Raw genomic sequence first — 26,988 nt, 5'->3', positions numbered from 1 at the left:
GGAAGCGTGACCTCCATGACCCTTCTTTACTTCCTGTCTCTCCCGGAAGACAACATCCGCCATATTACATGGGGAGGAAGAGGAGGACACACACCCGCTGTGTATGAGGTGATTGTGTCTGCAGGGGGCGCTGTTCCGCCAGGTCTGTATGACCCCCCTCGTGTCCTTTCACCGGGCCAGCTCCGATGAACGCTCCGTGTACGATGTGGGGGAGGGGAGGAGGTAGAAGCAGTCAGTGGTGCAGCATTTCTGTGTCATGTATACAGAGGAGAGGGAGCTTAGTACACATGGATAGTCTTCGTTTACACTGTGAGGAGGGAGGAGGGGGGGTAGAGAGCTCTTATGTTGGTTCAGCTTTGCTGCAATTGTCCTATCAGGAGAAGTTATTGAATGAACAGCTTGGCGCCCCTGAGTGGGGGGGGTCTGTGAAGTCCTTTCCTAGGCTGAATGTGTGCTTGGCCTCATGAACATGGAGTGATTAGCTAATATTTTTGAAAATTCTTGAATTTTTGGCCGCAAAGGAGACATTGCTGCAGCGTCCGATCCTAGCCATGAGCAGCGCTGAGTGCGGTGTCTGGTCCTAGGTGCGAGTACCGCTGAGCGCGGCGTCTGTGTCCTAGCGGCGTTGAGCGCGGCGCCCGTGTCCTAGCAGCGATGAGCGCGGCGCCCGTGTCCTAGCAGCGATGAGCGCGGCGCCCGTGTCCTAGCAGCGATGAGCGCGGCGCCCGTGACCTAGCAGCGATGAGCGCGGCGCCCCTGTCCTAGCAGCGATGAGCGCGGCGACCGTGTCCTAGCAGCGCTGAGCGCGGCGACCGTGTCCTAGCCGTGGGCAGCGCTGAGCGGGGCGTCCGTGTCCTAGCCGTGGGCAGCGCGGCGTCCGTGTCCTAGCCGTGGGCAGTGCTGAGCCTGTGTCCTAGCCGTGGGCAGCGCTGAACGCGGCGTCCGTGTCCTAGCCGTGGGCAGTGCGGCGTCCGTGTCCTAGCCGTGGGCAGCGCGGAGTCCGTGTCCTAGCCGTGGGCAGCGCTGAGCGCGGTGTCCGTGGGCAGCGCTGAGGCAGCGTCCGTGGGCAGCGCTGAGGCAGCGTCCGTGTCCTAGCCGTGGGCAGCTCTGAGGGCAGCGTGAGCGCGCCATCTGGTCCTAGCCGGGAGCAGTGCAGAGTGCAGTCTTAGCCGCGAGCACCTCTGGGTTCACCACTCCATGTATGGTGGACGTGCCCCAAGGTACGTTTCTTCTGGATCGGGGTCCACTCACTCATATTATCGATCACAATAGTGAATATATTATTAAAGACTCTTCGGTCGCCCTCCTAAACAAACCAGTAGACCATATCCCCAGACACACTCAGACTTTAATACATTACATATTCTTAGCGGCAAAAATAGCCATTGCGTCAGCCTGGAAAAGCCCCATTGTAGACATGGCACTGATGAAACGCAAATTAAATTGGATTATGTTAAATGAGAAAATAGTGAGCATTCTAAATGACAAACAACCCCTCTTGGAGAAATGATGGTCCCCATGGCTCACTTGCCTACAGGCCCCCGAGGGATAAAGTTATCTACTCCAGACGACTGACCACGGATTCCTGGGTGCGCCCACCTTTTTCTCTTCTCCTACCGTGGCTTTATCTCCTGCTTACCTCTGGCATCATGCATCCACGATCTTCCAGTTTTCCTTTTTCTTGGGTAACCTAGACATGTCTAGGAATATTGTTGATCATAAGCTCTCCTATAGGGGACAGTTGGGTTAAAGCAGAGGTCCACCCTAAGAAAAAAAAAAAAAATTGCATAAAAATGCGCCAAAAAAAAAAATGTGATTCATTCCTAATGTGCTTCTTCCTAGTCCGCGGCAGGTCTTCTTCTTCTTCCTCGCGTTTTCTGCTGGGGAATGGAGCGTGGTGTCTCCTGGCAACTGTGTGTATCCCAGAGAGTAGCCGTGCGTCTCGCACATGCTCAGTAGGAAACGGGCAGTGAAGCCGCAAGGCTCCACTGCCTGTTTCCCTTAGTGAGGATGGCGCACCGGGACCTGCCCAGATCGACGGATCGGCCTCGAGGGGCTGACATCGCAGACTCCTAGAACAGGTAAGTGTCCTTATTAAAAGTCAGCAGCTACAGTGTTTGTAGCTGCTGACTTAAAAAAAAAAAAAAAAAACACGTCTGGGACACCGCTTTAAACAATTGTTAACCACTTGCCGCCCGCCAATGACAAATTGACGTCGGCAAAGTGGTTGTAGAATCCTGATTGGACGTCATATGACGTCCTCAGGATTCTGAGCCGCTGCGCGCCCCCGGGGGCGCGTTTCGCGGCGATCGTTGTTGCGGGGTGTCAGTCTGACACCCCGCAACACCGATCTCGGTAAAGAGTCTCTCACGGAGGCTCTTTACCACGTGATCAGCCGTGTCCAACCACGGCTGATCACAATGTAAACAGGAAGAGCCGTTGATGGCTCCTCCTCACTCGCGTCTGACAGACGCGAGTAGAGGAGAGCCGATCGGCGGCTCTCCTGACAGGGGGGGGGGTCGCGCTGATTGTTTATCAGCGCAGCCCCCCCTCGGATCGCCACATGGACCACCAGGGAAGCCCACCCTGGACCACCAGGGAAGGGCAGGAAGAAAAAAAAACGGGGCAAAAAAAAAAAAAAGTTTGAAAAAAAAAAAAGTCTGGAAAAAAAAATAAAGATGCCAATCAGTGCCCACAAATGGGCACTGACTGGCAACAAAAGGAAAACAGTGCCGCCCCACAGTGTCCATCAGTGCCGCCCCACAGTGTCCATCAGTGCCGCCCCACAGTGTCCATCAGTGCCGCCCCACAGTGTCCATCAGTGCCGCCCCACAGTGTCCATCAGTGCCGCCCCACAGTGCCCATCAGTGCCATCCCACAGTGCCCATCAGTGCCGCCTATGAGTGCCCATCAGTGCCGCATATCAGCGCCCATCAGTGCCACCTCATCTGTGCCCGTCAGTACTACCTCATCTATGTCCATCAGTGCCATCTCATCTGTGCCCATCAGTGCCCATAATTGAAAGAGAAAACTTACTTATTTACAAAAAAAATTACAGAAAAAAATAAAAACGTAATTTTTTTTCAAAATTTCCAGTCTTTTTTTAGTTGTTGCGCAAAAAAAAAAAATCGCAGAGGTGATCAAATACCACCAAAAGAAAGCTCTGTTTGTGGGGGAAAAAAGGACGCCAATTTTGTTTGGGTACAGTGTAGCACGACCGCGCAATTGCCATTCAAAGTGCGACAGTGCTGAAAGCTGAAAATTGGCTTGGGCGGGAAGGTGTATACGTGCCCTGTATGGAAGGGGTTAAATGAATCTCTTATGCGCTACGGAATCAAGCCACCCAGACTATTGGGCTGAGACGTTGCTCTAGCTCGGATGTCCCACAGAGACCAAGTTATCCTACATACACACAACGTACGGGATGGCTGATAGTATGACCCCACCACAGAGTACAGATAGATTCCGTGTTACTCCAATATCTCCACACTGTCCTGCCTCCCGTACTAGTTAATTGATGTTGGGGGAGCCGCAATAAAGGAGCTAACCCACGAGTCAGGCCCATATTTGTCTGTATTAAGCCTAGCATTCAACTGTTGAATTGTTGTACTGTTTCCATGCTCGGATGCTTGTTTTCATGTTCAACAGAATTTATTTTTTTATTTTTGATACATGTGGAGTAAGCGAAGACTGTTCGCTGTTCTACTGACTGACTTTTTTTTTAACAATCCACGTAAACGTTTAATAAAAACTAGGGCTGGTACTGATCAAAATTTTTCTGTTCGATTAATATATATTTTTTTAATCGATTAATCGACTAATTTCGATTAATTATAACGCACATACAGATCCAACTACTTTTAGCTGATCTCCTTGCAGGCTGATTCCCAGTGCAGCTACCAACCACTGGAAAAATGGATAGCGGGATACAAAAAACAACACACAAAGGCAGCGCTCGATGGGAATAGCATTAAAACTTTTATTGTCTTTAAGTAGGTGACCAAATAAATATTGCACTGGAAATAAAATCGATGTAGCTACATAAACTGTAAAAATGGTGCGAGTAATACCAAACGGTACCCAAAGCAGTCATAAAAACATGTAGCTAAGTATGATACTGGTATTTAAATGTGTACAATGATACCACTGCTGAATCCAGATGAGGAGGGGTTAACATCAGTCTGTCGGCATGTAGATGTCTCATGAAGGGAACTATCACAACTACTAGTGGATGGTTGTAGAATCCCAGGTTGATAGAGGGAAGTGTAACAGCCCTTGCGTGTGGCGGATAGTAAGGTCCCGCCGGCATGCAGATATGAAGGCACAGCAAAGGAGCCCTTCAGATGGACACGGCAAGCCCCGCCGGTGTCTGTGACATTACTGGATCTCCGACGGAACTCCCTGAAGGCCCAGAAGCCGGCGGAGAGGTGAGTACCAATCAAAAGAATTTTAATCGATCAAAAAGATTTTGATCGATCAAAAAAATTAAAGATTAAAAGTTAATTTGCACAGCCCTAATAAAAACCATTGAAACAGAAAAGTGATCTATCAGAATAGAAATGTGGGTACCTCCATATCAATGCTTCATACACAGACATTGTGTAATCAGATTGTAATGTGTGTGTGTGTGACCTTTTAGATGGATTAGTTGGAGAGTTTTGGACCTTGGACCATAATGTGTATTCTAGTCGAGGACAAATATTTGAACTGACCTCTGACACTGAATGTGCGTCTCCTGTAGTGAAACATGGAAACCTTGATGGTGGTAGAGATATTTACCCATGGTGGAAAATGTCGGTAATTAATGTCACACATTTTTGATTGCTTGCCTTCCTTGACAGATTATTGCTAGCCTTGCTGAAGTCGGTTACATTTCTATAGTGTGTAAGGAGGTAATATAGCAGTTGGACAGTGGAAAACAATCCTTTCCCTGCTTGAAAGGTACATAGGCTTGCACATTCCTGTAATAATAATGTATTCCATGTACTCAATTGGCAAAATCCATACAGTGCAACTCAAGGGAATTCTACACGGTCACTCCTTTGATCCCCCTCTCTATAGGAGTGAATGGAGGCTCCGATCAAGTCCGCTTGATAAACTGACAGGCAGACCTGATCGGAAGCCTGTGTGAAAGGGGCCTTAGGGCCCTTTCACATGGGGCGGATCAGTAATGATCCGCTCAGCGGGGATCCTCCGTAAAATCCCCGCTGAGCTGACAGGGCGGTCCCCGCACACTGTGCAGGGACCGCCCTGTCTTTCCTCCGCTCTCCCCTATGGGGGGATCAGATGAACACGGACCCTATGTCCGTGTTCATCCGATCTGATCCGGCAGACGGAAGAAAAATAGGATTTCTTCCGTCCGCAAATGCGGATCTTTGCGGAGGCGGACAAATTACGGGTGTCAGCAGATGTTCATCCGTTGACACCCGTAATCACATAGGGACCCATGTATGTCCCATTTTCATTCGCAAACGGACGGATGAAAATGCGGACATACGGTCCGTACGTGTTAAAGGGCCCTTACTCAGCCTAGGTTCACACATATGCGATGCAGGAACTGGTGCGATTGCATCTCTCCCGCAGGCAGTTCACGAAGCCCTCTGCAAACCGCTGCGAGTGTCAATACATTGTTAATGACACCCCCAAATCAGTTCAGATCACAGTGCGAACTTTGAACTTGCATGGGAATCGGATCACATAGGTGAGAACACCTATGCAATGCGATTCCAGTGTGGGGCAAAAAATAAGTCCCTGCACCATTTTCGTGTGAATAAAACTGTATGGCTGAACTTGCATTGCACAGACATTGCATGCGATCGGCACCGATGTGTGGGTGCGAATCACATGCGATGTCTGTGTTTGCACTAGTGTGAACCTGGGCTTATTCAGGTTGTGTGCCAAGAAGTGGTTTAATTGTGGTGTTTTGTTTGGCCTTCTTTAGAATTCCAGTAAATACTACACTGGCATCTGATATCTCCTTTCTGTTTGCAGAGCTTATCCATAAGGTTTCAACAAGCTGAGATGTTTCTATAGAGAATTGCTGCCAGATAGTGAGAGTGCCTGGAATATCTAAACTCTCACTGCCAGGAAAAGGTTTTCTGTGTGATCCTTGCACAACAATTTTCTTGTGTAATCATTAACAGGGGAGGGATCATTGACCTACCAGTCTTGTAGGTTCACTGCTGCCTGCTTATTGCACCAGCCTTGTGCACAGACAGAGCTCTGCAGGGGGAACCTGGGCAGCCCTTTGCAAAAAGGTAGGTGTGCATGTTGCTTTGTATTGCTGAGGATTTAAAGAACCCCATTCAGGTTAAATGATGAACACCAAATGTGTCCGTAATTTACTGTCAGCGCCGCATTATATGCACTTCTGTGAGGTCCAGCAGGTGTTTACACAGAAATCTGGCATGGTTCAGGCATATTTGGTGGCAGCAATAATATTTCTAGATCAATAATTGCAGAAACCAAAATGGGTGTACACAGATGAAACTTGGGATTGGCCTTTCATACCACCACTCTGTTTTCTCTGAGGAAAGGACCCATCAGCAGGTAAGAGAGCGGCCAATGCTGATGAGACATGGGGCTTCTGTGGAGAGCAACAAGAGTAGGGTAAGAGTAGTCTACTCTTGTTGCTCTCCACAGAGTAGAGTAACAATATACCAGGCCAAGAAGTGATTCAAGGGCTCTTACATGGGTGCTATAATTCAAAACAGTGTGTCTGAGAAGATTCTAATTTTTCCAGGTCATGGTATAGCTAGTAGTATTTTGCCACATTATACCTGGACTTCCTCAACCTTTTCCAACACAGAGGAACCCTTGAAATAACTTTCCGGTCTAAGGCCCCCCTTCACACTGGGGCGGGAGCTGCGGTGACGGTATAGCGCCGCTAAAAATAGCGACGCTATACCGTCGGATTTGCCGCTAGCAGTGCGGTATTAACCCAACGCTAACGGCCACTAAAGGGTTAATACTGCCCGCAATGCGCCTCTGCAGAGGCGCATTGCGGGCGGTATTGCCGCGGTTTCCCATTGTTTTACATACCGCTCCTCTCACCGCTCCAAAGATGCTGCTGATAGGAGATTTTTTTTCTCTCCTGCCAGCGCATCGCCTCAGTGTGAAAGCCCTCCGGCTTTCACATTGAGGTCGCTGGGCAGGAGTTTTTCAGGCTATTTTTAGCGCTGTACCACCTGAAAAACTCCTCGGTGTGAAAGGGGTCTTGGGGAAGCCCTGCTAAAAGTTATCCAGGCACCTCTAACGCTGAGAACCGAGCGATCAAACACTGCCAATTGCTCGGTTCTCACAGCTCTCTGCTCCCCATCCCCCCCTGTGCATTCTTTGCTGTGAAGGGGGCAGGAGCGGCCGTCTCAGGCTCTGCAACTTGCTGAGAGTCTGGTCCAGGCATGCGGGTGAATCCTGACTTCATTGTCACAATCTTCCCCGAGCCTGGACCGGCTCTGTGACATCAGCCGACAACGGGCTTCAGTCCCCTGTCTGCTGAAAATGGGTCACAGATGTGCAGAACGAACTGTACTCCTGTGATCCACGGGAAAAGTACAGCCAAATAAGCTTTGGCTGTACTTCTCCTTAAAGGGTCACTAAAATATTTTTTTTTTTTTTTTTTAGCTAAATAGCTTCCTTTACCTTACTGCAGTCCTGGTTTCATGTCCTCATTGTTCGTTTTTTTCTTTGATGTTGCTGTAATTCCTCTCTGTTCTGGACACTTCCTGGTTGTTTGTTTGTTTCCTGATCACCACAGTACTGGGAGATTTCTCACTGTGGTGACTAATCAAGGAGGTGTGATTACTGTGTGTCAGCACCAATCCAGTTTCGTTTTACAAAGCATCACTGCCCTCTATTGGCTCTTTGTCTCTGTACATCAGAGAACCAGGAAACGACAGCAAAAACGAAACTAAACTGCAGGTACATTATATGATTGATTTTTATCTATTTTTAATCATTTTTAAAATGAATCAGTTAACTATTATGTCTCTATACCCTGTAAACAGTCATTTCAGCAAAAATGTTTTTTCCTTTAGTCACCCTTTAAGTTCTAATGGCCTGAAAAAAGAACTAATGAACAAAAGAGATTACCTGGATAAGTTGGGAACCGTCTTCAACATTACAGGACAAGTCTAGTTGAATAGAACCAATTAGTACTAGGTAGATCAGCCTGTGCGCTGTCATCGGGAGTTGGTGATTACCTTGTGTGGTTGGTAGTGATCATTGAACATATGAAGTAGGACTTTACTTGGAGTGGATATTTAGTTGGACATTTCAGCAGCAGTTTTTGTCTTCCCTCTGAAGAAGAGGGCCGCCCTGTTAATAGAATTCTGTAGAAAACAGATTTAAAGGGGTTGTAAAGGTTTTATTTTCTAAATAGGGGTTCCTTCAACCACTTAAGCCCCGGACCAATATGCTGCCTAAAGACCCAAGGTGTTTTTACAGTTCGGGACTGCGTCGCTTTAACAGACAATTGCGCGGTCGTGCGACGTGGCTCCCAAACAAAATTGGCGTCCTTTTTTTCCCACAAATAGAGCTTTCTTTTGGTGGTATTTGATCACATCTGCGGTATTTAGTTTTTGCGCTATAAACAAAAATAGAGCGACAATTTTGAAAAAAATGCAATATTTTTTACTTTTTGCTATAATAAATATCCCCCAAAAACATATATAACATTTTTTTTTCCCTCAGTTTAGGCCGATACGTATTCTTCTACCTATTTTTGGTAAAAAAAATCGCAATAATCGTTTATCGGTTGGTTTGCGCAAAATTTATAGCGTTTACAAAATAGGGGATAATTTTATTGCATTTTTTTTTTTTTTTTTTTTCGTGACTGCGACATTATGGCGGACACTTTGGACAATTTTGACACATTTTTGGGACCATTGTCATTTTCACAGCAAAAAATGCATTTAAATTGCATTGTTTATTGTGAAAATGACAGTTGCAGTTTGGGAGTTAAACACAGGGGGCGCTGTAACATTTAGTGTTCACTTGGTGTGTGTTTACAACTTATGGGGGGTGTGGCTGTAGGACTGACTTTATCGATCGAGTCTCCCTAATAAAAGGGATCACTCGATCGATGCGCCGCCACAGTGAAGCACGGGGAAGCCGTGTTTACACACGGCTCTCCCCGTTCTTCAGCTCCGGGGAGCGATCGCGACGTCGTCCCGGATCGCTCCCCGAGGCTTACCGACCTCTGCATGTACCTTGGGGTCCCGATCTGACCCCCGACCCACGTCAAGCAGAGGACGTACGGGTACGTGCATGTGCCTGTCCGTGCCATTCTGCTGACGTATATTTACATGAGGAGGTCGGCAAGTGGTTAAAGGGGTTGTAAAGGAAAACATTTTTTTTCATAATAAGCATCCTTTACCTGCAGACATTCCTCTTTTCACTTCCTCATTGTTCGTTTTTGCTCAGAAGTTGCTCTATTTCTTCTCTGTTCTGTTCACTTCCTGCTTGTCTGATTGTTACTCACCACCGTGATGGGAGACTTTACTGCCGTGGTCAGTAACGTGCTCACCCCCTCCTGGGAACTACATCTGTGTGGCAGGACGCTCTCTACGTGTCAGAGACTTCAAGGAGGTGTGAATTACTGGGCGTGCCGCAATTCATACTGGGAAATGTAGTTCTTGCATGAATGAGCGATGAAAACCAGGAAGTGAGAGAACAGAAACTAGAATGCCGGAGGTGATATAGATGAAGGAATTTTAATAGGTATTTATTCGTTTTTTAACAGAATCATTACACTATTCTGTCTGTCTACCTTGCAGACATTAATTTTAGGCAAAACAATGTTTTCCTTTACAACTCCTTTAAGCTAGTGCATTGTTGGTTCACTTACCTTTTCCTTTGATTTCCCTTCTAAATGTTTTTTTTCTTTGTCTGAATTTCTCACTTCCTGTTCCTCCTCAGTAAACTGTTCTGGCTGACTAACCCCCATGGATGATGGGGGCAAGCTTACTGAGGAGGTACAGTAAGTGAGAAATTCAGACAAAAAAAAACATTAAGAAGGGAAATTTAAGAAAAAGGTAAGTGAACCAACAATGCACTAGCTTAATAGAACCTATTTAGAAAATAAAAAATTAAGCCTAAATAAGCCTTCATGTGAGTTTTTCTAACAGGATAGTGTCAGTTGAAGTCATATTTGGAATTTTCACTTTGCATCATGCATTTTTAATCTGATAGGTGGTCGTGGAGGAAAAGGCAGCTCTTCCTTCCAATTGGTAGCGCATGTCTACTCTCTCCTAGGCTCGATTCACACCTATGCATGTTGCTTTTGAGCGTTTTTGCGGTGCTTGCTGCGTTTTTTGATGTGCGTTTTTACCGCGATTTGCGTTTTTTTTTTTTTTTTTTTGCCATCAATTTTTTTACATTTCCTTTTAACAAACAGCTATAAACAGGTTAAAAAAAAACGCAAATCGAGGCACAAAAAAGCATTGATATGAACATATTCCATAGGAACCCATGTTAAAACATTAGTGTGAATGGAGCCTTACTCAGGGACTCCTCTGCATGTATGCAGCCAGAACTTCAAAGCACCCTTCCAGGGCAGCAGTGCTGGGGGGTGAAGACTTGTCACACTTTGACAAGTTAACTGTGCACTATATGGGTTGTTCTCTTTTGTAGGCCAATGGCACACTTTCTTGACTGCCAAAGATTAAGTAACTGCTCACCTAGTTCCATGTATCACTGTTTTGATGGCCAGATAAGCTAGTCGTCTCTTCCTCAATGAAGAAACATGAGCAGAATGGCACTTGTCAGCGACAAAGCAACAACTCCTTTATCCAGTCAGCAAAGGAGAAATGTGTGGACACGGGTTAGCTAGCAACAAAAGCACCAGTGACCTATGGCTCGAAGTGTGGTCACCAATGGCCCAGTCTTATCCCCACTACGATATTTGGGCAAGGATTGGGCTTTTTTCTAATGTCCCCCTAGAAGGCAATAACACAAGATTATGACTGTCATGATCCATTAGTGCTCAGAAATGTTACTAGTTAGAAAATCTGTGACTTTTTTTTTTCTTTTTTTTTTAAATCCTTCCAAGTGTGTGTGTGTGTGTGTGTGTGTGTGTGTGTGTGTTTTTTTTTTTTTTTCTGCCTCTGTCACCATTGGAGATTTGAGATTTCCTCCTGATATGGTGACTAGGATATAGGCAGAATAAGTAATGGGAGATCTGTTCAATGAGAATAGAGATCACAACAGAAATGTTTTAGTATGGTGGTGAGGGCCTTTTTGTTGTCCTCGAGTCTCTGGTGCACTTATTCCCCTGATTTCTTGTCCTAGTGTCCATAGTTAGACAGCAATAAGACCTTGATGGAGGTTTAAATACACACTACAGTACTAGGGTTGTCCCGATACCACTTTTTTTAAGGCTGAGTACAAGTACCAATACTTTTTTCCCAAGTACTCACCGATAACGATTACTGATATCATTTTTTTTTTTTTTTTTTTTTTTTTTTTTCAATGTCATGTGACAGTTTGACAGTTGGGGTCTGATAGGTGGCTGGCACTGATGGGCAGCACTTAAAGTGGTTGTATACCCTCAGAGACAACATTATTTTAAAAATTGGCCCATAACACAGGCAGCCCACCGCTGTCTGTGAAAATGTACTCACCCCTGTAATTAGCTGTAAAATCGCATTTTTATTTTTGATGACGTCACCGCGCTTGCGCACTTATACTCGTCAAATCGGCCCATCTAAAGTTGGCCGGTTTTTCATTTTTGTTGCTTCCGGCACTGAATGTGAGAGAGCTTACCCTCTGTCCGACACAGAGGAGAAGTCTCGCGTTGTTATAGCTCTTCCTGATACTCCCCACGTGTGACTGTATAAGACGTCACAAAGGGGAGTACACTGCAGCCGCAGACACAGCAACTAATGTCGTTTCCGCGGTAACGGAGATTGAGATCGAGGCTTGGTAACGGCGATACAGCGCATGCGCGAGATTTACAACAGTGAAACAGTAAGGGTGGAAATGACGTATGAAAAGGAGTCCCTAAACAGCAGTCGCAATGGCGCTTTTAATACACGGAAATGCTGCGAATAAAAACTCCACGAAAAAGGTATTTACAGGACTCGTTTTTAAAAGTGTTATATGTAGAATGCATTGGGCTGAGCTGGTGTACTATATCAATTAAAAAATAGAAAAAATCGGCGGGGGTTTACTACCTCTTTAAGGGCCCTGACTGGTGCTGATGGGCACTAATAGGTGGCACTTGTGGGCACTGACAGGTGGCTGGCACTGAAATGCTGTGAAAAATGACACCAATCCGGTACTCCCTGCACTCGGCTGCAGTAAGCAGCAGCAGACATCCTGTTGCACCCAGCCGTTTTAGCTCGGGCTGGGTGTAACAAGATGTCTGCTGCTGCTTACTGCAGCCGAGTGCAGGGTGTACCAAGATGGGCGTAGGGACGGTCGCTCTCTGCCCGCCGACTCTGTCCACCGACTCTGCCCGCACTTTCCTTCCACACACTCTGCCCACCCCCTCTCCAGCCAAACTCCGGCTGCACTCTCCGTCCACAGACTCTGTCCGCCCTCTCCAGCCAGACTCTGCCCGCACTCCCCGCCCTCCCCAGCCACCGACTCCTCCCACCCTCTCTGGTCACTCTACCCTTCAAAAAAAAGGTATCGGTACTCCCACAAATGCTCGGTATCGGTCCTGATACTAGTATCGGTATCGGGACAACCCTACACACTACCCAAAACGAAAAAAGTTAAAAAGAAAAACGCAGGGGATTTCTCCACTGATCCCGGCTGAGCAGGCAGATGACCGCTCTGTGTCTTCTCCGCATTGCAGAGGGGACACAGACAGCCTGCTCTCCTTTTTATGGTCGGTACGGATGAGCTCTGGAGTGTTCGCATAGAACACGTGCAGAGCCCGCCAGGAAGTGTGTACGGCGCTGCGCTAATAACAACCAGGGAGACATTTCACAATCCCTGCAGCCGAGCATCGGGACAATGTCTCCCTGGCTGTGATTAGCACAGCGCCGTGCACACTTCCTGGTGGGCTCTGCACGTGTTCTATGTAAACACGCCAGAGCTCATCCTTAATGGTCGGATGGAAACGAACATGCTGGACGGATGGCAAACATATTGCCATATGTCTGTTTTCAGCAGATTTTGTCAGATTATATGCCTGGCAGGTGTCAGCGGACACGTGTTCGCTAACATCCACCGCCCCATAGAGGACAATGAGTGGTCTGGTCAGTTTTTTCAGGCGGACCCGATCGTGTGAAAGGGGCCTTTGAAGTTGATTGATTACCACGCACAGCTGCACCAGTTTCTGAGTGCTCCAGTTTTAGTAAATCTCACCCACAGCCTCTTCCATGGGTCAGATGCATCTTCCTACCTATAGCCAACTTCAGCAAGAAGCTGAATGGTGCTTTATAATGGTGTGTCTGTGTGTGTCTGTTTGTGTTTTTTTTTTTTAGCACAATATTTTTTATAACTTTTTAATGGCAAACTTTTAACAACGTTTTCTTTTTCCAGCCATGATGCAGTGGAGGACTCTGTGTTGCATACTCCTGGTTGGCGCAGTTGCTGTCACCTGCAAAGAAAAAGGACACGTATCTGTTATTCTTCTTGGGGCTACTGGAGACTTGGCTAAAAAATACCTCTGGCAGGGACTCTTCCAGCTCTATCTGAATGAAGTCCCAAGGGGCCACACCTTCAGTTTTCATGGAGCTGCACTGACTCCTCCAGAAAAAGCAGAGGCGATAATGTTCAATTCACTCAAGTCTCTGAGCTGTCCAGCCGATGTTGAAGCCGACAGGTGTGCTCTTTTGAAGGACCAGTTTCTAAAGCTCTCTCGTTACAGGCAATTGAAGACTGCTGAGAACTATACAGCATTGCACCAGGACATCCTTATTTCCCTAGCAGAAGAAGACCTTCATGAAGCTGGGAGACTTTTCTATTTGTCAGTCCCTCCATTTGCTTATGCCGATATTGCTCGGAATATTAATGCCAGCTGCCGTCCACCCCCTGGAGCATGGCTACGTGTGGTGTTGGAGAAGCCCTTTGGGCATGACTATGAGTCTGCTAAGAAGCTGGCCAGTGATATGCAAACCTTCTTCCAAGAAGAAGAGATCTATCGGGTAGATCATTATCTAGGAAAACAGGTGAGACTAAACCTTTCATAACCAGAGGTGGGTATAGCCTAATTGCCCAAAATTAAATTTAGCATGGTGGGTATGCTCATCTGTTACAGCTGTCACTAACTTCTCTGTGCAATCACTGCAAAGGCAAACTGAAAGTTGCATTAGCAGGTTTGTTTTTAAACCAACCTCACACGATTACCATGATTGGATGTCATGCCCATCACAGTTGGGAACCATGATAATTGTGGCTCTGCCTTAGAAATAAGAATGTGTACAGCTGCAGGCTGCTCCATTTTCCTGCATAGGGAAGCAATGCCTGATTACTTTAATCTGCAGGTGTGCTTAGCTGATTCAGTTAGTCATGAAAGCATAGTCAAATCTTTCTATGTGTGTGTACAAATGGCTCAAATCGCACCCTAGAGACACTGCATGTAATTTGCACAGGAATGTGCTGCGATTCTTGTGCGAATTGCAGCTTACGACAACTGGGCCCCGTCAAGGTTCACTTCCAAAGAATAATGAGCACTGTAAGCTTGCTGAGAAAAATATCTGATTTTAGCACTTTTTAAAGAAAAAAGGGGATGAACCTTTTGATTGCATAAAGCAGATTTACAACACAACTCTGCGTCAGTCCACACATCAGCCCACAAACAGACTCCCAGGGTGCAAGGAATATGATAGAGGATCGCACATTGGTAATGCTGAAGTTTTTTCATACTAAGGCCCCTTTCACACTGAGGAGTTTTTCAGGCGGTACAGCGCTAAAAATAGCGCCTAAATACTGCCTGAAAAACTCCTGCCCAGCCTTCTCAATGTGAAAGCCGGAGGGCTTTCACACTGAGGCGATGCGCTTGCAGGAGAGAAAAAAATCTCCTGCAAGCAGCATCTTTGGAGCGGTGTGTATACCGCTCCTTCACCGCTCCTTCCCATTTAAAACAATGGGAAACCGCGGTAATACCGCCCGCAATGCGCCTCTGCAGAGGCGCATTGCGGGTGGTATTAACCCTTTTTCGGCCGCTAGCGGGGGTTAATACCGCACCGCTAGCAGCCGAATACCACAGCAATTATGACGGTATAGCGCCGCTATAACGCCACCGTACCTCCGCTGCCCCGTGTGAAAGGGGCCTAGGACTGCGCAGAAAAAACCTGAACAATTGCATCTTTTACACAGCATACTCAAGGATTTAAAAATGGGTGCAGTACACAGCACAGTAATTAGGTCTGGTGGCTGCAATCGGGTTTCTGTGTTTTTCACCTGGTGATCTGGCCAAAAACACACCTATGAGTGCCTCCACTCTGGATGAAGGAGCAACAGTGACAACTTTGGACGGCAGCATTGTCAATCTGGGGAGGGGAGAATTAAATGCTTGTTAGCAGTAGTTTATTTCCTTTTGGGATAAAGGTTTTACTTTAATGGATAAAAGCTGACCATTGTAAGTACTCCTGTTGGTGTTAAATGGTTTATTTCCACACTCTTAAAGCTGTGTTCTGCCCCAAAAAAAAAAAAAAAAATTAAAAGCTAGCAGCTACACATACTGTAGCTGCTGACTTTTAATAACGGGACACTTGCCTATCCTGGAGTCCAGCGATGTTGGCACCCGCAGCTGATGTTTCCATCAGCTGTCGGGGTACTGCCGCAGCCATTGCGGGTAAGAGGTACCCGGCAGTGTAGCCTTTTGGCTTCAGGCTGGGAACCCTACTGCGCTTGCGCGAGGCCCGCATCTCTCTCCTCCTGGCCCGGAGGAGGGAGCCCCAGCCGTGACGTCACCAACCGCGGTTGAGGCTCCTGGATGCGGGAAAGGATACCTGTCAAATACAGGTATCCTGTCCTCCCTCCCCCCCGATGGGTGCCAATTGTGGCACCGGAAAGGGGGGAAATCGGATGAGCGAACGTTCCACTTTAGGGTGGAACTCCACTTTAAGACCCTTTCACACTGGGGCAGTTTTCAGGCACTTCAGCGCTGGAAATGGCCTCAGCTATGCGCCTAAAAACCACCTCCCATTCACTCCAATATGACTTTTCACACTGGGGTGGTGCGCTTGCGGGGCGTTACGAAAAGTCAAGAAAGTAGCATCTTTGAAGTGGGTTAAGAGTGCTGTATTTAGCGCTCCCAGCCCGCTCCTGCCCATTGGAATAAATGCTTTTAAAGACCCTTTTTTAAAGCGCCTCAAAACGCAAGTTTTTAACCCCCTTTTTTGGGGGGGGTAAAAAGCAGCGATAAAACTAGCTGCGCTTCCAGTGTAAAAGTAGCCTTAGTCCTAAATCTGCATGATGGTTTTTCAACAGAACAAGCTGACTTGCTGGCAAAATCGGAAAGTAAGAGTGTTTTAGGGTAGTAGGTATGGTGCTGCTCTGTTTGTTTATAATTGTGTGGTGTTCTTTTAATCTCTAATGTTAAATTAGTTTGCAGTTTAATTTCTATACCTCCATGTTGCCTAAAACGTATTCTGTTAATTGAGTTTAAAAAGGGACAGGTGCCCTTCATTATTCAGAAATCTATGAACGAAATGGGTTGGTGAACATTTTCTGTGAATAACACTTGTAATATAAAGTGACCTGTGCTCTTTAAATTTAAGCCAGTAAACAGTATTTGATATATGTAAATATCCTCGGATAAAATGGTCAATGAGTTATGTGACAGGTGCTCTCACTTAGTGCCCCTATGGTACTGCACTCACTAGAAAGCTCTTTCCTCTGGGAGGGTGTCTCACATTCACAGTTTAAGCCACTGTGTAGCAGACCCAGGCCCACGCCTTATGTATCTCGCCTCTTCTTCCTTCTTTTAGAAATTCAGCCACATGCAGAGAAAAATTGCATCCATTGGCACAATACCATTTTCATTCTATTTATTTTCTTCTAAAAACAGCTGGGAATGTACTAGCAATTTGCATACAGTAAGCATTTAAAATCTGGAAGTCTAGGATGCAAGCGTTCCATGAAGGTGACGTAATGACACTGGAAGCTCCGCCCTAGACGTTTTGTCAGCACAACGTCGGGCTGCAGTTTACCAACTCTCTGCCATTTTATTTATTTCGGAATAATTAAGAGCACCTGTCACTAGTTAATTACAGAATAAGTTTAACCACTTCCCGCCTGACCTATAGCAGAATGACGGCCCAAGAAGTGGTTCAGTTATTCTGGCTGGGCGTCATATGATGTCCTGCAGGATAAGCCACAATCATGCGCCCATCAGTGGTGTGGTGTGTAAACGTGAAAAGCTGTGTATCTGCTTTTCCTCACTCGCACTGATGGACAAGAGTAGAGGAAAGACGATCAGATGCTCTCCTTACGGGGGGGGGGGGGAGAGGGCTTACCACCAGGTAAGCCCCCTAGAGCCCACCAAGGATGTCAATCCTTTGGCAGGTAAAATCAGTGCATCTGGAAAGTATTCACAACGCTTCACTTTTTCCATGTTTTATTGTGTTGCACAACATCAACACTGGTCTAATATATTTTTGATGTATCTTTTCCAGACAATTGAACAGATTCTACCATTCAGACGACGCAACCAAAAGCATCTCGACTCAATCTGGAACCGGCAGCATGTGGATAGAGTGGAAATTGTCATGAAGGAAACAGTTGATGCAAAAGGTATTTTAACCACTTCCCTACTGGGCCTATTCTGGCACTTCTCTCCTTCATGTAAAAATCATCTTTTTTTTGCTGGAAAATTACTCAGAACCTCCAAATATGTATGTGTGTGTATATATGTATGTATGTGTGTGTGTGTGTGTGTGTATATATAATATATATTATTGGGGTTTTTTTGTTTGTTTTTTTAGCAGACACCCTAGGGAATAAAGTGGCGGTCATTGCAACTTTTGATCTTGCACGGTATTTGCGCAATCATTTTTCAAACTCCTTTTTTTTTTTTTTTTTACAGGTTACCAGTTTAGAGTTACAAAGGAGGTCTAGTGCTAGAATTGTTGCACATGCTCTAATGCACGCGGCGGTACCTAACGTGTGTTTTGAGCAGTGTTTACATATGTGGGTGGGGGTGTGTGTGTTCGCTTCTGAGCTTTTTTTTTTTTTTTTTGATCACTTTTATTCCTATTGCAAGGAATGTGAACATCCCTTGTAATAGGAATCTATTGTGACAGGCCCTCTTTATGGAGAGATGCGGGGTTAATAAGACCCCCACATCTCTCCTTTAGGCTGGAAAGCTTGTGTAACGGTCACCACCGTTTACGAGCTTCCATACCATCCACGACAGCTCATCTGACACACAGACAAATCAGCAGGCATCCCATTTTCTCAGAATCAAGACGAGACACAGCTCTGTGCTTGTTCCAAATGTAATGACCTTTAATGGGTTCTTTCAGTCTTATATACAGTACAAGGCATTTGACAGTATTCAAAGGGACAATGAGATCTCCACCCCCCTAATCACACACCAAGGCTAATTACTTAAACATTCTAGACGTGTCGGCACCGGCCTGTAATTATCATGTCTAATCACTGCACATTCCTTCATTAACAGCATAACAAACAAAACCCCATCACACACTGAGTTCCCTAGGCAGACGTTCCGTCTCCGCATACAGCTTGACACCTATTCACCCCTCTGAGCATCAATAGGTTTTAGACAGTGTTATCACACATAAACAGTATTTAGCATACATAATTAGAGGTCTGGGAGCAGACCTGGATTAACACCTCTACAGCCTTACACAATGGTTAATGGAATATCTTAGGAGTCTATGCAATTAACACCTTTCACAAGGACAATGAAATGTCTTCCAGGCCCTGACTCAATTAGCATGTCACTAGTCAGGGCTAATCATAGAATGAGTCGCCACATTGAATAGCCAACAACTTGTGATATCTCAAGACATCCTGCAAACATGATTTATTATTAATGTCCCATCTCATGTAATACATGAATTATGATTCACTTGCCACCCCATGCCCCAAGAGTTATCAGTGACGCTGACACAGGAGTATCCCCCATCCTCACAAAGTGTCTGGGTGTCCCGGGTCATTCCGTTACAGCTTGAGATTGAGGGGGAAAAAAAATTCACGATCTCGTGGCTTTGTTTACATCCGGGATCCCGGGCGTGACATCATGACGACGAGAAAAGTCCTGCAATCAGCACCTTTGGGGTGTTGCGGGAGCGATGAATACACCGCTCCTAAAATGGCCAGCGCAAGCAATTAGACAGTGGCGCTTTTAACCCTTTTCCGCCCGTTAGCGGTGGTTAAAAGCGCTCCGCTAGGAGCTGAAAAGCGCAGCTAAAACAACGGTAAAGTGCAATGTGGAAGCACAAAGCCACAGCCTCTCATTTGGCAGCAGTGTTGGAGCTTGCACAGCAGGCTGACTTCAGTTACCCACTTGGGCTACCTATCGGGTCTATCAGATGGGCAGTGCAACGGCCAACCAAATGAGTGCACACAGCAGATTTGCCATACGTTGTACAATTTTTCTTCAGAGTTACCAAAACCATGTAATATGAGGGCAAACACTTTTTAAGGAAATTTTAACAAAAAATTGTATGATGTATTGCCAGCATAACACCACTGCTGTTAATTGAGAGGCAGTGCAGTCTGCACAATATTCTGATATAAGATAAAAACTACTGATAAAAGGTTGATTTCACACTGATCAGTTTTTCTTCCATTTTTGCGCTACAAAAAGCTGAAGAATGTTGCATTTTTGGTGCATGTTTGGTGGCGTGCTTAAACCTACACCAAAAACGCACCTCCCCATTGAAATGCATTGAAAACCCATCAAACTCGCCCACGGTTCCAGTTTTGGTGCAGCCTGATGTTAGGCAAGCAAAAACAAAAAACACACTGGAAACGCATAAAAAAATGTTTTAGCATCAGAACAGTGAAAGCTGCCTACTGTACCTGTAGCCAAGAATGTGTTTCCAGCACGACAGCATCGCGCTGATTCTCTGCGACAGGGTGCCGACATCTTGCACTCGCTGGAATAGAAAAAGCACATTCCAGCGAGTGCGTCATAGAAGCGACAGGGATCCGACTTGGATTCCCGCCAATTCTAGCTGCGGCGTTTGGTATGAATCCTGAGAGGGAACTCCACGCCAAATTTTAAATAAAAAAACGGCATGGGTTCCCCCCCCCTTAGGTCTGGTATGGGTTGTAAGGAGACCCCCCTACGCCGAGAAACCAGCGTGGGGGTCCCCCCACAATCCATACCAGACCCGTATCCAAAGCACGCTGCCCGGTCAGGAAAGGAGTGGGAACGAGCGAGCACCCCCCCCTCTCAGGCTGCATGCCCTCAACATGGGGGGGTTGGGTGCTCTGGGGCAGGGGGGTGCCCTGCGGCCCCCCCCCTTACCCCAGAGCACCCTGTCGCCATGTTAAGGACAGGGCCTCTTCCCAACAACCCTGGCCGTTGGTTGTCGGGGTCTGCGGGGGGCTTATCGGAATCTGGGAGCCCACTTTAATAAGGGGGCCACCAGATACCGGCCCCCCACCCTAGGTGAATGAATATGGGGTACACCGTACCCCTACCCATTCACCTGGAGGCAAAGTGTAAAATAAAATAAACGCACGACACAGGGTTTTTAAAATAATTTATTAGTCAGCTCCGGGGGCCTCCACTCTTCTTTTAGCTCTTTTACCAGGGGGGGGCTTCTTCTTCGCTCTCCGGGGGGTCTTCTTCCATCTTCTCCACTCTTGCCTCGGCGCTCCCCGGTTCTTCTCCCGCTCGCTCTTCGGTGACTTCTCCTTCAGGGCTGGCCGCCGCTATCTTCGCGTTAGCTCAATTACTAGCGGCGGCGCAAGCCCGCTCTTCTGTGACGTCTTCTGCCTTCTGCTCTTCTTCCGATGTTGACGCAACGCTTCTTCCCACTGCAATGACGGGTGCGTGGTTCTCACCGATTTATATAGGCCTCTTATGATGTCACAGTCCCATCATGCTCCGGTACCTACCCACGTGGCGCACACAGGAGTCTCTGCTGTTTTTTCTCTTTGTGCAGAGCGACTGTTCATGTCTTGGTACTCTCCTGTACTTTTTCTGCAGACCGCCTGTAGCAGGAGGGCCTCTTGGGTGCCTCCCCAAAATGTTATTGTCTGGAGTTCTGCTTTATAGTAACCCTGTCCTAAAACTTGTCAATTCAAACATGGCATATGAAAAACAAATTCATAGGTGGTGGTTACCATCATTGAAAATCGCATGTCAAAATGATCCAGAGATCGTGTATACCCAGAGATATAGCCAGCTGAATTTTTATGCTAATCTCAATTTTTTGTAAATGCTTGACCCCACCCCTTCCCTACTCCAAAGCCCCCCTATTGGCATGGGTTTAGCTTTATACAAATAAGCTCAAAGTAAGCAGGAGTGTGGTGAGCTCGACTTTAGCAAAAAACATTTACATTTTACATGTTACTTCTGAAGACTATAATATCCCAAATCCACAAATATGTATTATGTGGTTTCCCTGAAGGTGATCTATGCCTATTCATATTTTCATTGTGTCCTCAGTTTGAATTGCCAGGTTTTGAATTGGTTTATTTTGGTTCTTTTTGTGTAGTCTATCATTGTCTCTGTACTACCCCAGGATGAACAAAACGTACAACAATCCATCCGGTCGCATAGCTTTTGGGCTGATAAATTACATGTACGTTGAGTTTCTTTTTTTTTTTTTATTACTGAACTGTTCTGAAGAAAAGGTTAGATGACAAGCTATAAGGTAAGTAATTCCCCTTATTCATCACACCCTAGACAAAATTAGATTTTAACCCTTGAAGTGGGCCCCCCTCTGCACTGCAAAGGTCAAATGTCTAGGGGGTGATGAATGTGGGGAATTGCTTGTCTTAGTACTTACCCCCCTGGCATGTGGCCCTTTCCTTTGCTTTCCAAAGCTTCTGAGATGTAGATGGTGTCTCGGAGTCCTCATGTACAACAAAGGACAGCTGGGTCCTGCATTGTCTATTATAACATCCGTGAGCTGTGACTGGTTGGGCAGTGAAGAGGAGCCCTGTCCTAAAAAGAGGAGGAAGCCTGCTGGAGCAAGGAATAATGTAATTCCTAAATCCCTAGACAATTCAAGCATTTAACACTTTATTGGGGTTTTCTGATTTTTTTTTTTTCCCCTTTTATTAATTTTTTTTTCTTTTGATTTTTTTTTTTTTTAAGGCCGCACCAGTTTTTATGAAGAATATGGTGTCATACGTGATGTTATCCAGAATCATCTGACAGAAATTTTGACCTCTGTTGCCATGGAAGTGCCAAATAATCTTACCAGCTCCGATGATGTCCTGAGAGCCAAGTTGGAGTTATTGGATTCTCTGCACCCCCTGGAAGGCAGCAGTGCTGTCATTGGTCAATACCAAAACTATGCGCAACAGGTCAGAGAGGAGCTAGAAAAACCTCCACATTTTTTCACCAAAACACAGACATTTGCAAGTAAGTTGCTTCTTCTAAATATACTCACATTTGTATAAAAGGGGGTGAATGCTTTACCAGCCTCATGCATTTTGCAGTTTGCTCAACACTATGATGGACAGCCTTACTGACACAATAGTATAGGTAATGTTGAGCATTATAAATCACCCTGAATGTGGGGACCCTGTGTCGTTCAATTATTTTGTTGGAACTTGCTTTCTGTATGTCGGTGGTGTCCAACCTAAAGGGCCCATTTATATTTCAGTGGAGTGGAGGGCTGTTATATCCTGTACAGACTGTACAAAGCACCCAAGGTCAATGCATGATGGGAAAAGCCCAGGGTATAAGATGGTAAAGGTCGAACGTATTTTTATAAAACCAGGAAAATACACAAATACAATGAAAGCCCCCCCCCCCCCCCCATTTTTTGCTGTCATTGACTGGAAAATAAGACCCTATGGCCCGGATTCACAAAGCACTTACGCCGACGTATCTCGAGATACACCGCGTAAGTGTAAGTATGCGCCGTCGTATCTATGCGCTGTGCCCATAAACTGAGATACGCCTGAAAATGGGCTTCATCCGACCGACGTAACTTTCCTACTCCGGCGTATCGTGGGCGCATATTTACGCTGTGCGCATTTGCCGCTCCCATTGATTTTCTATGCACATATGCAAATGAGGGAGAACGTACTTGCGCCCGGCGCATAATATACACGGTTTGCGTAAGTCGTACATCTGGCGTAAAGTTATACCCCATATAGGAGGCGCAACTCATGCAAAGGTATGGACCAGGGAACACAAGCCGTCATATCCGTTGTACGTGAATATGACTAGGCGTAGGTAACGTTCACGTCGTAGGCAGTGATCCGTCGTATCGTAGGGAGTAGTTCCGACGTGATTCTGAGCATGCGCACTGGGATGCGGCCACGGGACGGCGCATGCGCCGTTCATTTTAAGTACTTCTATGGCGCTTGCCCCATCATTTGCATGGGGTCACGCCTCATTAGCATGGCTCACGCCCACTTCCACCTACGCTGGCTTACACTGGGTTTCCTCGGCGTATCTTTAAGAGCGAGTGGGAGCAAGTGCTTTGTTAATCCAGTGCTTGCCTCTGTGCGCTGCGTCGGCGTAGCGTATATTAGATACGCTACGCCCGCATAAATATGCGCCGATGTATGTGAATCCGGGCCATTGTCAGTGAGAGTAAAATTAGTCCCACCATTGATGCCATTGGGAGTAAAATAAGTCCCATATTGTGGGTGCCAGCGGGACTTGTATAATCTCTAGAGCAGTGGTATTGAATTAAAATTTACCGAGGTTCAGTCATTAAACTTTTCATCCGGCAAAAGTTGAGTCTCATGTTTGTGCAATGATTTGGATCCTTCATATCACAGCCCCACCTCCTTACATTAGTTTTCCCCTTTTACATCAGTGTCATCAGTCCCTCCCCTTTACATTACAGTGCCCACTTCATATCACAACCCTCCTTTACATCAGTGCCTCCCTTACTTCAATGTCCTCTGCCGCCCCCTCCCACACCACAGATCTCCACCCTTTAAAACGGCATCCTCATCAGTCCCACTTCCTTGCATCCCAGTTCCCTTTACAGAGTCCTCTTCCTTCCACCCTTGTCCCCTTGACTTGCATCTCATTCCCCTTCACAACCCCCCCTTCTCTTCCTTGCACCCCAGTCCATTTTTTACAGCCCTCATTTCCTTGCACCTCAGTCTCCTTCACTTGCATCTTAGTCCCCTTATACAACCCCCTTCCTTGTATACTGGTCCCCTTCCTTCCTTCCTTGCAACCTATTTCTCTTTATGTGAATGCCCCTCCCTTGCATTACATTTCCCTGTGCCAATTGCAGCCCTCCTCCAACCTTACCAATCCCACCTTATAAAGCAGGTATAAGGCACAGCATGTCCGGACAGAGGGCAGGCGCTGTACATGCCCTTTTCATGTTAACAGGCAGGTGATTGGTTTCTCGGACCGCCCCAAAATAAGTCACTGGCTTGTTAATTTGAGAAGTTGGGCAGCTCCCGCCCTCTGTCAAGACATGTCATGCCTTCTACTTGATGTTAAGCTAAATAATGTGGTGACAGTGGGGGGAAGGAGGATATACCAGCAGAGGACACCCATGTTGCCAAGTAGTGAAGCAGCGGTCCAGATAGGACTGTCATTTGGTCCATGTCCAGACCACAGCCTGCCATTAAGTGATGCCTGCCCTAGAGCGTTCCAGCACTCTGTACTTCCCTGGCACGATGTAGGCTGCAGAAAAAGGTCCCTCATGCAGCAAATTGGGCACCCTGTTCTATATGCTGCTGGTGTAGGCTTAACATTGCTCATCCTGAGCAGTGCACACACGGTTTCCTTTGCATTTTGGTAAAAGAGGCCCAGTTTCTTTTTAAACTACAGCCTGATGCTCTATTTAATATAAAATATTAGTGAAATATAAGCAGGAGAGAATAAAATAAATATGTAAAATGTCACGACCTTCAGAAAATTGCACAAATGTACAGAAGAACCTGTTCTAAACAGTGTTTTTGTTTTTTTGCTTTTTTGAAAGGTGTCGTTATCTATATTGACAACATGCGGTGGGAAGGAGTGCCCTTTCTTTTGGTATCTGGCAAAGATTTGGATGAGAGGACTTCATATGTCAGAGTTGTGTTTAAAGACCAGGCCTTCTGCCTGCAAAAAGATTCAGCCCGGGACACAGTGAAAGATCCATGCAAGCCCAGGCAGGTTGTATTCCACATCGGACATGGAGAGCTTGGCTTTCCGGCAGTGCTAGTAAGTCGAAATTTATTCAAACCAAGCCTTGTCCCCAGCCAGTGGCAAGAAGCTCCTGAAGTCCCGAATGCCTTGTCTTTGTTTGGGCAACCTTTATCTGATTATTATGTGTACCGTCCAATTCAAGAAAGAGAGGCTTACTCCATACTAATCTCAAATATTTATCGGGGTAAGAAGGAATCCTTCATCACAACAAACAATCTGCTGGCTTCCTGGAAGTTCTGGACTCCCATCTTGGAGGAGCTGGAGAGAACTTCACCAAGAGTCTATCCAGGAGGGTCCGAGACCAGTAATTTGCTAGACTTTGTAATAGAACATGGTGGGCTACGTTTTCTGACAGATGAAAACTTACAGATAATGGGCATGGAGCAAAATACAAATGCATTTGCTTCAACACAGTCTAAATTCCTCGGGAGCACTATGGTGTCTAACTGGGCTGAACAACTGATAGAGAAACTAGCACAGGACATACAAAGAGCAGCGGAAGAAGCCGTGAAGAGCTCAGGCAGTTTCCATCTGGCTCTCTCTGGGGGTTCCAGCCCTATCGCTTTATTTCAGAGATTGTCCAGGCACCATCATGGCTTTCCTTGGAAACACACTCATTTGTGGATGGTGGATGAACGCTGTGTGCCATTTACTGATATTGAGTCCAACTTTGGTAGCCTTGAAAGACATCTGTTGCAGCATGTCAGAGTCCCTTATGTAAATGTCCACCCAATGCCTGTACATAGGAACCAAAGAGTCTGTGCTGAGGAAGATATGGGTACTCAGGTCTACGCTCAGGATATCTCTGCCCTGGTCAGCAATTCAAGCTTTGATCTTGTACTATTAGGGCTGGGTAATGATGGCCATACTGCTTCCATCTTCCCTGGCTCCCAGAATGGGATCACAGGAGATGACTTGGTGGTATTTTCAAGAAGTCCAATAAAGCCCCATGATCGGATGAGCCTTAGCCTTCCACTCATTAATAAAGCCAGAAAAGTCGCTGTTCTAGTTCTAGGTAAAGGGAAGCATGATATTACAACTCTTATTAGCAGAGCAGAAAGCAATCCCAATAAATGGCCCATCTTTGGAATAAAACCAGCATCTGGGCAGTTGGTATGGTACATTGATTATGAGACTTTGTTTAGGTAAACCAAAAAAAAGACAATGTTCACGAAGTGCCTTTTTTTTTTTTTTCTTGAAGGGCTACACCACCAAAAAAAAGCTTTTTAGTGTTTGACAGATGCCAGAGGGTGCAATCGCCATTTATTTTGGGGACTGAAATATTGCAATGTCTACTTCATTTCAAAGTCTGCTCATTTTTACAGCTATAGGGCCCATGTCACTCTATTAATCCTTTGTCAGCGACAGGATTGCAAGCTGTCCATTCACATATAGATTTCTTTCATTCAGCCTGGGGGCTGAACGGAAAATCTAACCAGTGCCTGCATTCATGTTGGCAGCACAGAGACAAATTCCCCCTCTGGGTTATTGTATTTTGACTGCTGGCGCATTGCCGGAATACCCAAACGGTGCTGCATCTGATTGGATGCAGGTGCTGTTGGCCCAACAAATGACTGGGTATTCTGACAGGCAGTAGTTAATTGACTTTTGTTAAATCGAGCCGTGTCTGCATGGCCATACACTACCCAAATTTAGTCTGAGCCTGCATAAATTGCCCAAAATTCAATCAGTCTGTGGCCGGCTTAAAGTGATTGTAAAGGTTTTTTTTCTTTTGTTATAAAAAAAAGTCATACATC

General features: G+C 46.1%; 1 protein-coding gene across 2 annotated transcripts; it reads left to right on the top strand.

Moving 5' to 3' along the window:
• On the top strand, nt 1-26,978 carry H6PD (hexose-6-phosphate dehydrogenase/glucose 1-dehydrogenase). 2 transcript variants are annotated; one of them, XM_040325933.1, is made up of 5 exons: nt 1-142; nt 13,495-14,123; nt 17,577-17,694; nt 22,208-22,477; nt 25,023-26,978. In XM_040325933.1, exons 1-5 carry the CDS (start codon nt 16-18, stop codon nt 26,378-26,380), a joined length of 2,502 nt encoding a protein of 833 aa, XP_040181867.1. In that variant the 5' UTR covers nt 1-15; the 3' UTR covers nt 26,381-26,978. The 2 variants fall into 2 exon arrangements, with proteins under 2 accessions (XP_040181867.1, XP_040181868.1); XM_040325934.1 differs by lacking the exon at nt 1-142 and adding an exon at nt 6,063-6,257.
• The last annotated feature ends 10 nt before the right edge of the window (nt 26,979-26,988 follow it).

The sequence above is a fragment of the Rana temporaria genome, chromosome 10 (assembly GCF_905171775.1).
Source record: "Rana temporaria chromosome 10, aRanTem1.1, whole genome shotgun sequence".
NCBI lineage: Eukaryota > Metazoa > Chordata > Amphibia > Anura > Ranidae > Rana > Rana temporaria.
This window is presented reverse-complemented; position numbering and strand designations above follow the sequence as displayed.

What these genes read in the sequence shown, in the direction of transcription:
- H6PD (XM_040325933.1), top strand. Translation starts at nt 16, where the DNA reads ATGACCCTTCTTTACTTCCTGTCTCTCCCGGAAGACAACATCCGCCAT. An exon ending in AGGGGGCGCTGTTCCGCCAG is followed by an intron (nt 143 to 13,494) that starts GTCTGTATGACC and finishes TTCTTTTTCCAG; the next exon opens with CCATGATGCAGTGGAGGACT. An exon ending in ATCATTATCTAGGAAAACAG is followed by an intron (nt 14,124 to 17,576) that starts GTGAGACTAAAC and finishes TATCTTTTCCAG; the next exon opens with ACAATTGAACAGATTCTACC.